The sequence below is a fragment of the Xenopus tropicalis genome, chromosome 3 (assembly GCF_000004195.4).
Source record: "Xenopus tropicalis strain Nigerian chromosome 3, UCB_Xtro_10.0, whole genome shotgun sequence".
Taxonomy (NCBI): Eukaryota; Metazoa; Chordata; class Amphibia; order Anura; family Pipidae; genus Xenopus; species Xenopus tropicalis.
In genome coordinates, this window is record NC_030679.2 from 102361558 (window position 1) to 102373698 (window position 12141).

Sequence of the window (12141 nt, forward strand, 5' to 3'; positions counted from 1 at the left end):
GCCAACTTTTTGGTTCGCCACATCCTTTCCTGAGCCTCATTTAAATGCATTCTTTAGCCCTTTCATTGCATTGGAATTAATACCTTGGTCAATACAATGCAATGTAAACAAACTTTCAGCCATTTTAGCAAGTTAATAGCATAATTGTAGTGGCAAAAGAGGATTTACTCAGTCTCAATGTATGCAAAAGCAATGCAAAAGCAGATTTTGATTGGAATACAGTAGAGCCCCTGCATTAGATACACAGTAACTGCTTGAGGCCAGATGTACATAACACATCTGTTTGGCTCCCTGCCTTGCTTAACAGTGTTTAAATCAGACATAGGCATCTGGAGGTTTGAACTAAAATTCACAGAACCCCACTAATTGCTGAAAGCTCCCTGTAAGTTCTATGAGTGTAAGTTCTAGTTGTAGTTTAACAGCATCTAGAGGGCTTCTGGTCACCCATTAGTACTCCAGCTGAGCTTAACATGCTCTGTTTACCATATATCTTGCAAGTTGAAAAGATTTGATAGCTCAGAACTTTCACTAACACATTTTATTACTTATTACTTATTAACCACTCCTAATCACCTTCACTGTGAATACAGCTAACTGGTCATTGTATTGATCTGTAGTTTCATGGATAATCATATACTGTACATTTTAATAGAGAGTCTGAAAATATGATAGGGTTATAAATTATATTTTCCCTTCAGGAAATGCCCCTAAAGAAATGACAAAAAATAAAATGCAAAATCCTTATTCCAAGGCTCATGTAAATCAGTAAAATGTCATCTAAAAGACAAGATCTGAAAACTGCCAGTTTAAAAAACAAATTCACAGCATTAGAGATAGAAGTTTTCGAATAAGGTGGAAAATACAACAAATTTATCTCCACTTTATTTTGTCCCATTATCACAACTTTTTGTGAATTCCCCCCTTAGAGTGGATTGGGTGGAGTATAAAGTCCATTTAGACTTAATTCAATGGTGTAAACACAGACAGATATAGGAATGGCTACTCAACATTCTGTTAACACACCAGTACTTTGGTTGTCTTTGACTCGCATGAGTGCAGTTAGCAACCAGTGGGGTGTTTGCACAGTATTTTTCTTGCTGTGTGAAAGTAGCTTAACTGGCTTCATGTAAAAGCTATCCACACAGGCTGATATTGTTGGTTTAGCTGGCCAATATTGAACACACTGGCAGAACATCAACTTTTGTGTTTGTCAAAGTGACCTGGTGTTCCTGTGAACATGACTTTTTTGGATATAACACTGTGTTGACAAAATAATTTATCTGATGACCATGTCAATCACTGTATGCAGTTCCGTGCACTGGGAATACTGCTTAGTTTTGTGAAGCTGAAAGTGTTGCTATTTTATTACAGAGAAGCACTTTGAGGGTACAGAAAATACCTTGATATAATCAAGGAAGGAACTAAATAGCTGGTTATAAGATAATTTTTAAAGGAAACCTAAAAATCTGTTAGTATAGAGTTTACTTATCTGCACACACATTTAGGAAAGGTTTTGAGAGTCACTGAGAAGCTTGGGCCTCATAAAGGCCTACAGAAAGCTGCTTATGTTCAATGATACATTTTTGGGGGGTTTGTTTACCTGTAGTCACTATAAATTACATGGCAGAGATGAGAAAATAAATTCATAAAACTACGAAGCTTGAAAGAATGGGTGCAGAGCATTCAAAGATAAGGCCTCAGATCATGTGCAGAAGTAAAGGCAAGGATCTTGGCAGGAAGCAAAAAAATGTGAGAGTCCAGGCAATTGGCAAGACAATTAGTAAAGGTGTGTGGTCAAAAAAAGACTGGTTAAGAGTTTTTGCAGGGTACGCAACTTCTGTACACCACTGAATATTTTATTCGGGCACAGGGTAGGGCAGATAATAGGTATCTACCACCCAGATCTGTACAAGCACAGTAGTAAAAAACGTGTATGCAGTAGAATTTATAAACTCAGTTTAGTATCCTAAATTATTCTAGCTGCTCTCCAATCTGAATGTGAGAATGTCTAGGAATTCTGGGAATTGTAACTTAATGACAGGCTGAGAATTGCTGTGAGTAGCAGTCAACAGGGAACATATTTTCAGCTCCATCTCAGATACCAACCATGTACCAGAAGACATACTGTTCATCTTATTACAGATCTGTGCCTGCATAAACATAAATAGTATACCTACAGTAAATCAATGGGGTAATGTGCCATGGTGCTCATGGATTATCTGGAGGGGGGGGGGGGGGGGTCAGAGAAGCTTGTTATAAATCTGATAATCCATGCCTGTCTACAAACAGAAGGAATGCCCTGCAACTAAAGAACAGTTTCACAGGGGAACACAGGGTGAAACACAGCCCTTCTTTCCCTATCGTTCTGTGCTCACAAAGGCGCATGTAAGCACCAAATACAGGTGGAACACAGCATGTTGCATTCCACCTGCGTTTGGCACATGTAAGCAGTAGGACAAGCAGGGCCGGAACTAGGGGTAGGTAGAAGAGGCAACTGCCTAGGGCGCAACAGTGAAGGGGCGCTAGGCAGGTACCTGTTGCCACCCCTAGTCCGGGAAAATGATGAGTGTAAAAGAATGTCACACGCTTAATTTTTTTGAAGCTCATCATTTTTGCGTTTCGCAAATTTTCTCCAAGTTTCATACATTTTTCGGCAAAACGGGATAGATTCACTCATCAGTACTGCTAAACAAAAATAGTCACTTTTGCATTAAAGTGCCAGTAACAACAAAAAGACACAATTTTTATTGTAGCATGTTTAGTACTTGCTCAGCTGTGTTCAGCTATCTTTTATCTGTTGTTTAAACAAAGCCCCACCCAGTCTGTATTTATTGGAGTTTAAGGGCTGTGACAAATGGGGAGATTAGTCGCCACGTGACAAATCTTCCTTGTCGCGGGCGACTAATCTCCCCAAAATGCCATCCCATCGGCTAGAATGTAAATTGGCATGTCATACACGGCGGCGTGATTTGCCGACGTTTCCTCTCAAGTCACTATTTGAATAACTGAAATACAATGATTCCAACAATGAAGACTTCCTAGTTTGATATACCTACAAACTGTTGTTTTATTATATTACATTATTACATTAATAAACATTAATTTGCCTCATTTTAAATGTGGGACTTAAAATGGGCCAAAATTACAAATTCTTTACTTTTTTTTCAAAGATCTGTATAGGTCCTTCCCAAACCACCACTCTATTGACTGCAAATTTGTGGTATTGCTTAATATACCTAGAATAGGGTTCTGGGAAGAATACGATCATGCAGAAGTCATTAGCTCTCCATGCATAGTTTTAGATTAGATCTAAATAATTGTAGGAATAGAGATTTTGAAACATCCCACAATGTCCTTTTATATAAAAAACAGACAAACAAATGCAGTTTTATTTAGTTATTTAAAAAAAGCACATTTGCTCTGTTTATTGTGTTTATTATCTATTTATTGTGTTATTTTTAGGCAATAGGGGGTCATTTACTATGTCCCTGGGCAAGAATATGAAATCTGGCCATACATGGAAAGATGAACTTTTTGATGTGAGGTTGCAAAATGATCAGATCTTTCCCCAATATGCCCAACTTGAGGTGGGCAATATCGAATTAATCCAATTATTCAACCCTTGGGCAAACAATCAGATCACATTGCTGGGATAGAGGCAATTGGGACGGGACTGTATCAATGTACCAATGTGTTCTTCATCCCAATGGGATTTTTAAACCTGATGATTTTCGTCTGCCTGTGTTTCTGCCTAGCTATATTTATTGGGGCAGTCATTGATTTCTATTTTCTGAAACATAGGGGCCCATTTACTTACTCACGAATGGGCCGAATGCGTCCGATTGCGTTTTTTTCGTAATGATCGGTATTTTGCGATTTTTTTCGGAAAATTATCGCGACTTTTTCGTTACCAATACGATTTTTGCGGAAAAACGCGAGTTTTTCGTAGCCATTCCGAAAGTTGCGATTTTTTCGTAGCGTTAAAACTTGCGCACAAAGTTGCGATTTTTTCGTAGTGTTAAAACTTGCGCAAAACGTCGCGCCTTTTAAGTTTTAACGCTACGAAAAAAGCGCAACTTTTCGCGCAAGTTTTAACGCTACGAAAAAATCGCAACTTTCGGAATGGCTACGAAAAACTCGCGTTTTTTCGCGCAAATCGTATTGGTAACGAAAAAGTCGCGATAATTTCCGAAAAGTCGTAAAGGCGCCGAAAAAATCGCAAAAAATACGAAAAAGTCGCAAAATGTTCGTTTTCCAATCGGAATTTTTCCAATTCGGATTAAAAAATCGTGTCTTAGTAAATCAGCCCCATAGTGTAGATTGCAGCAAGGAAAGCAGTATGCAAAGCACAAAAATGGTGGATTGTGCCCACACTTTGCACATTGGTTCCCAGATGTAAATGACCCCTGTAGTTTTAGGAACTTGGATGTGCATTCTAGCAGGCCAAAGATAAAGAACCTTAAATGAATAAGTGCTATATGTACATTATAGAGACCAAAGAACTCACCAACAATTTTTTTTGTTTCCTTCTACAAAAAACAAGTATGTGATCTTCCTTTTAATATACTTACAGTTCAACTGAGCTTGAAATGAAATCCATCAAGTTCAATCACTCATCTAATTAAATCTTACTTAACTAGTAGATGGTGCAGATGATGGCAAAAAAAAAAAAAACATCTACAGATTGCTCACGTTTTCTACAGAAGAGGAAAATGTTCTTTGCTAAATCAGACCAATCCCTAGATAAACATAGCACTAAAAGTAAATATTAAAGTATTAATATCAATAGCCTTGCACCGGTTAGTACAACTGCTTTTCGAAGAGCCTTCAACAACATCACAGCTCTCGTCATTAAAATTCACTTTCTTTGCTACGAATGCCCTTTTGTCTTCCTGAAGGATCTACTAGCAAATAGCATAGGAAGTATTATATGGTCCACTTTTATACATAGTTATCCTCATGTGAATATATAACCATTTCTTGCTGGCCCTTTTCCCTGCTGACTGGCATTGTTTACTACAGCTATGTTTTATATCCACAAGTTCCCCTAGATCCTTCTCCATAAAGAATTTGTCTAACTTTATCCCAATATTGGCCTGCCCATAAAACAGAATCTGCAGAATAACTGTATCGTGAATTTCAGGCTGGTACAAACTGCATAGGGAACTGCATAGGAGACAAGCTTTCTGCCATTTAAAAGAAATCATGGCATGCTGTGATTTACAATCTTGCATTTGATCTAGGATTGTTTTCAGTTCTGTCAAAGACACCAATTTGTCTTACACTGGCGATGAAACACAAAGGACTTATTTGAACACTGACACTGCACAGACCCCAAAGAAGCGCTTCCGTGTACAGCATGTTCTCTGTTTACTTAAAAGATTATGTCATTTCCCACAGAATCCTGCCTCATATATTGCAATTATTTCCTTCATAATGATTTTTAATGTTCATATACTAGAAAAACTTTAAGATGGTATTTTACTATACGGAGTTGTTTATTGTTAAGCAGTGATATGATTGCAATAACAATATTTAACAAGACAGCCCCAGGAAAAACTGGGCTTTCCACATCAAAATCAGACAGGTGGCAACCCTAACTGGGCACCACAGTAACATCTGTTTCAGAGACATTCTATTCTAAATACCTCCAGTAAGATAATGCTTTTTGTACACATATATTCTAAAATTGTAGAGCAGTCAGAACATGCATCAGTGGGCCTCACTACAGCTTAGCCTGCTCTCTCTTGTCACTGATGGTTTTTAATAAATAGACACCTTTTTGTTCAGGATTGAGGGCCAAAGATGATAATATGCAGGGTCCTTAGCATGAATTTCATACTACAATAATGTTTTTGAAGAAGGATCCTGGGAATTCTCAGGTGTGAATACTTTTTGAATGAAAATGCTCTGGTGAGTGGGAGCTCCAGGGTTAATTTTCAGCCAGCTGGTTAAATAACTCCCTATATTATATTAGCCATAGGCTAGAGGTGCTTGGGACTGATCTCCATTTTTTAGCCAGAGGAGGAGAACTTGTTTTTTTACAGAAATTGTAAGGGTACACCAAGTTTAAAAACAAAAACCAAAAGTATTAATTCCAAGCAATTATGTAGAAATCATTTCTAGGACACAAAACTGGTTAATAATCTGTATCATTATCCTACAGTGTTATTACAGTGCTTAGCAATGTTACCAGGTATAATTGGCAATGCCCAATGTTTATGTATTATAAAATATGTGTACCTTCTTTCTTGCTCAAAAACGATTTTATTGCAAATATAAGTATTATAACAACATTTGCACACTTTACAGTTCCCACAGAAATGCGCTGTTATAAATGTAAAGTGGCGCAGGCAGCCTACAGTGAGAAAACTACATTTTGAAGCAGATTTGAAGAAAGTATATTTACACATCAGAAGGGTTATTTATCAATCCTCCCTATGCATCCCTCAGTGCTCAATTACAGAGCACTTGGGTCTGGGTATTACAGTGAAACTTTCGTTTTGCACCTTGCTTCGAAACGCAGAGCAATGTTTGTTTTTCAGGAGACATTTTCCACCTTCACAACTTACCTTGCTTTCCCCCACAAAAGCAAAATATATCTAAATGTAAACGACCCGTTATCAAATATGTTTCCTCTGGACATTCTGTTATGTATCATTGTGTATTATAGCTTTCGTTTTATGAACCATTTACCTGATGAAAGCATCTGTTTTTTTCTTGTAAATGCTGTATTATGCTGACCCTTGGCATATTCTTCTTTATCATTATTCTTTTATCTTATTACAATAAGATGTTTCAATGTGCTTGTGTTATAATTAATTTACCTCCACTTTTTCCATCTCCAAAAAAAATCCTCTGTACAGTCCTTGGGGAGGTGGGGTGGCAATAGGCAATAGGTTAAAGGGGCAGTATACCCCCTTCTTCAACATGAGCTAATTTAATAGGGTTTGGGCTGAACATACGCTCTGACTATTGTTTTATGCAGAAAATACGTATTTTTTTTATATTATTTGAGCTAAAGGGCAATGAAAAATGAAGCTTCTTCATATATGGTGCTTGCAGGGTAGACAATCAGATTATTAGTACACAGATAATCCCACTATATAATGAACTACTGGTTATCTGAAGGCAAAAACTTTGTAGATTGTAAACTATTTTGGGCAGGGCTCTCTTCACCTCTTGTATCAGTTATTGATTGCTTTATAAGTTACTCTGTATGTCCAGTGTATTTAACCCACTTATTGTACAGCACTGCGGAATATGTTGGCGCTTTATAAATACATGTTAATAATAATAATAATAAAAACTGTCACAGCAAAATGGAATTGGTGGGAGGGTTGTAATCTCATAATCTAATTATACACCTATCACCTTTTGTAGACCAAATTTCTTTACATGTTTATACAGTGGGAAATAAATATATTTTTGGTCAGTTTTTTCAATTTGTGTCTAAATATTGTTTGTTTGTGCACCAATAGCAAATGAACATCAGTCCAATCACAGTGTGGGGCCTAAGGATGATAAACTGTATTATAAAATATACCAAATTACTGGTTGTTAACGTAAAATAAGTCACCATCCTTGATATTAGGAGACAAAAATCATAGTTTTTATCATAGTTGTTACAGGAATATTTAAGATACTTATCATAATAATGGCGATTTTTCCACTGCATGAATTCCAAGTAGCACATTTATAAGGTCATAAAATGTTAATTGCCTTACAGTCCAATATGTCACAGTAGTGTCTGTGGCTACTGAAGCATGGCTCCTAGATAATCTGTAAAATTGGAATTGTCATTTGAAATGTGGTGATTCCAGCAAAAGATTTATTGAATTATCCATCTGTGAAGGAACTGTTTCTCTGTTTCATGCATCTCTTTGTATACTGATTGTGTAACACCTTCTCTTTTAAAGCTAACAGGAAAAGCGTTTGAAACTCCCCAGTCATGTCTTTACCATTCCGAAAGGACTATGACAAGTATAAGAATATTAATGAGGACGAAATACTTAACAAACTCTCAGCAGATGAACTAAAACAGCTGGAGAACGTCCTTGAGGAACTCGATCCTGAGGCAAGTGTAAAGAGCGGGATTATTTCTATTGTCAGATCCATTCCCTATAACCTTTTACTTTGAGATATCACCCATTTGTATATAGATTCATGTATAAAACGAAGTCAGTGTTAAGGCACACCACAACAATAATAGTTGATTAAATAGCTTTTGATGTCTTTAGCCTTCCATAAATTATTTCTTTAGTCTTGAAGCACCAAAAGGCTGGTGTAGGGTCTGTTCATACAAGTTTCATAAAAGAGAATCAACACAAATGTTATCCCCAGACTCTATGAAGCACTGCAGGGACAAATGAATGCGAGATTTGACCATAGAACCCACAATTTCTACAACATTCTACACAACTGAAAATGTTTGAAAATCAATGTATTGCATAGGTTCAGCCCTTTCCGAAAAAAAAAACTATAATGGTTTAGGCAGAGAAAACTCTCCAGCAGGCTAGATGCCAATTTAAATTGAGAGACGGAAATCAATGCCCTCCTGTCTCTAAATTGACAATTGGATAGGGTTCTGGTTCAATTAGTAAGCCAGTGTTTATTAATACTAACTGCTTATGCCCTTGAACTTTCTAAAATGGACAATAAAGCAGGCAGCTAAGAGACTTACAGATGTGTTATCACTCAGTGCTTGCATGTAATGTAGAATTGGCCTTTCCATAACACAGGTATGGAATCTGTTAGCCAGAATGCTCAGGATCTGGGGTTTGCTGGATAAGGGGTCTTTCTGTAATTTGGATTACTATAACTTAAGTCTACTTAAAAAATATTTCAACATGAAATAAGGATTTATTATATCTTAGTGGAGAATCAAGTAGGACATAATGTTTTATTATTACAGAGAAAAGGGAAGTAATTTTTTAAAATCAGAATTATTTGCTTAAATTGAGTCTATCGGAGATGGCCTTCCTGTAGTTCGGAGCTTTCTGGATAATGAATTTCCAGATAATGGATCCCATACCTGTACAGCTTTGTGGTGAAACAGGTTATTTACTTGTCAACGTGGCCCACAGTGGTACCAGCACTAGTTTGGAAAAGTAAAGAGTATAATTTGTGAAATGCAAAGCAGTGTGTGCACACCGTATCCTGGCAGCCGTCAGTATATTCTCAATAACAATCTCTACACTTCCTCCGGAGACATGCAAAGCAGGTTTGCACACTATACATTTGCTTACTCAAACCCCTCCCAGAGCCATGAGACGATATGCATCTGGCACAGTAGCACTTTAGGGACAAATGTGCAAATACAAACACAATGGTGCATTTACCAGCTGGAATACCATTGAATTCTGTTGTTGTATTTATATTTATGAATTATATATATGTTGAAGTATATATTTTGCCATCTGATTTACAGGAGATTATAACACACTATGGCCATCAACTAGTATTCTGGTGTCTATTAGTAGGGTCTGCATTATCTATTATAATACACAAGTATGATGATTGACAAGACGGTGGAATGACTTAGCTGTGTTATAGCCTGTTCCTAACCTCTAGCACTGGAAAAACCAAATCAAAGGTCGAGGTTTGTTTGAAGGTTATTTGTGATTAATAAACCTTATTGTGAAAGGTGCCAGTCTTAATGTTGTTTTTACTTTACTGTCATTGGATAAAATCAGTTCTGTTACTTACAGAGCTCTAATTACAAAACTTAATTTGTTTCTTGGCTCTTTAATTGGGCACCCCTGCACTTTGGCAGTAGTTTCTCCTGAGGAAGCCAATAACAACAATGAGAAACGTTTTATTAACTGCAAAGCCAACATAGATGGGAACAAGTGACTGTTTCCATTTCCCCTGAAATCTATCACGTGGATCATCTATAACAAAAATGTGCCGGTGTTCCTTTTGCTTCAAGTAAAAATAATTTTAGTTTGCCTGATTACAGTTTTACTAGGATAAAAACAGAATAAATTGACCTTCATCATCTGTTACTATGTTTAAGCCTTTGTCCAGCCACCTATTAAGTACCTGTCAACACTGAAATGCAGTGCTGAAAAAATTATGGCACCTAAACTTGTACAAGCCACTTAAAAGCCACTGTCATATATACTAATTTTATAGACAGAAAAGCATGAATGTCCATCCTACATAGTAGTTATAGCAAGAACCATGAGACTGACCATCAGACACATTATATTTATATAGCAGGAACTATGAGGCTATCAATCCCATGCAACATATATAACAGTAACCATCCCATACTGTATTTACAGTGTTAAATTGCAGGAACGCAGACAGGCTCAAACATATAGCCTGCATTTTGGTCTCTTCTCACTATTTCCCAAGAAAGCAACAATCGGACATCCTTCAAAAGAAATTAACTTTATAATACATAATGCAGCTTATGCAAATATGTAACATATGGTATAATAGAAACCATACAACATTTACAGAACTTTGACACTGGACATTTTGTATATGCTATTTGCTTTACTCCTTTTGTTGACCCACGTTTAAACTTCCTATACCTCCAAATGTAAAATGACCCTTTCCTGCCTCTTCACACAGATGAGTGCATGTGAGGAGTCAAAGGCCTAACTGTAGAAGTATCCTCTATCCTCTGGTTACCTTAACCCTTCAGTTACATTTTTGTATGTAATACAAAGTACTCAGACCTAGCAAATTTCTGAGCTTCTCTAAAACTTTTAGGCTAATGCCCAACGGAGCGATTTAGTTTCCCACAATAGATCTCTGCTATTGCGGGCAACTAATTTCTCCGAAATGCCTTTCCACCAGGAACAATAGGAGTCGCTTCGGTTTTCACTCAACTTCAGAAAGTCAAAGTGATGCGTAGGCCTTTCAAACGGCGACTCAAAATGTTTCCAGTGGAAAGGCATTTGGGAACGGTTAGTCGCCTGCAGTAACAGAGGTCTAATTTTAGGGCACATTGTGCCCTGTGTCCACTGCAGCTTGTGTTACTAGCCAGGAGAAGGAACTCCTAAATACTTTCATCAGCCAACCCCTCATGAATACAGAGCAGCTAAATAGAGGCAGCATTCAGCTTCAAGACAGAGTGCAGGGAACGGCAGCATTTCCTCTAGAGTGCAAGGCAGGGTGCCAACTTCCACGTAGTAAATGGCCCATTGTATCTCACTTTGTAAAACAGGATTAGTAAAGTCCTACCATAAAGATAACAACATTTACAGTACTATTGTATGGAATAAGAAATATATCTTTCTTTTCAGAATGCACTATTGCCAGCTGGTTTCCGACAGAAGGACCAGACTACAAAAGAAGCATCTGGAACATTTGACAGAGAGCACCTCCTGGCTTATCTACAGAAGGAAGCTTTAGAGCATCAAGACAGAGAGGATTATGTGCCTTTTACTGGAGAAAAGAAAGGTAACAATGATAGACACCCAAGTGCAAACATAAATCAGCAGAGAGCTGCTGTTTGTCGCTTATTTTCAATTTTGTAAAAATAGTGTATAGCCAAGTCCATCTGTAGCTAAAATTTGGGGCATGATATTAGGAGCCAGTATGCTCTGAATGGATGTAGTAAATTGGATTATCCATCATCCCCTATGTCTGGAAGCCTTGTTAGTATAGTCTCTGTATGTTGCTTAAAGCGGACCTGTCACCTTAAGAAATAATTCCAGATTGTTTTCTATTGTGTTTGGCAAGCAAAATAAAATTTAACTTACACTATATAAATTATTTTAATCTTATTTTCTTCAGCCTTGGAATTCACTATTGCAGCAAGCAGGCAGGGGCCATTTTGTGGACACTGTTATCAATGCAGGCATTGCAGCCTGCCAAAATCTTGTTTCTGTGCCAGTATGGGGGAACCTGATACCCATATTCATGCACTGGTTAAACAATTACATGGTGAGGAGTGAGGGGGAATGTGAGGAGTGCAGCAACATCTAAGAAGTTCTGAATTGAAAGTGAAAGTAACTGTCTGCCCCACCTCTATGCCTAAGGCATAGAGGCGGGGCAGGCATTATAGATTGACAGCTGGGATTTTAAAATGCTTTTATAATGGGTATGGATGTGGTAATAAAAAATTATTTTGGGTTTCATGTTTAATTTGAAAAGGACTTTTATTATACAGCTTTTTATGTC

General features: G+C 37.3%; 1 protein-coding gene across 3 annotated transcripts in view; it reads left to right on the forward strand.

The window, feature by feature from the left end:
• tmod2 (tropomodulin 2) overlaps window positions 1–12141 on the forward strand; it is a 34220-nt gene that overhangs the window by 4208 nt on the left and 17871 nt on the right. For 2 of the 3 annotated variants that reach the window (XM_012958500.2, XM_012958503.2), the window contains exons 2-3: window positions 7920–8077; window positions 11262–11418. In XM_012958500.2, the coding sequence (XP_012813954.1) occupies window positions 7952–8077; window positions 11262–11418 (283 nt within the window). In that variant the 5' untranslated portion in view covers window positions 7920–7951. 3 annotated transcript variants of the gene reach the window in all.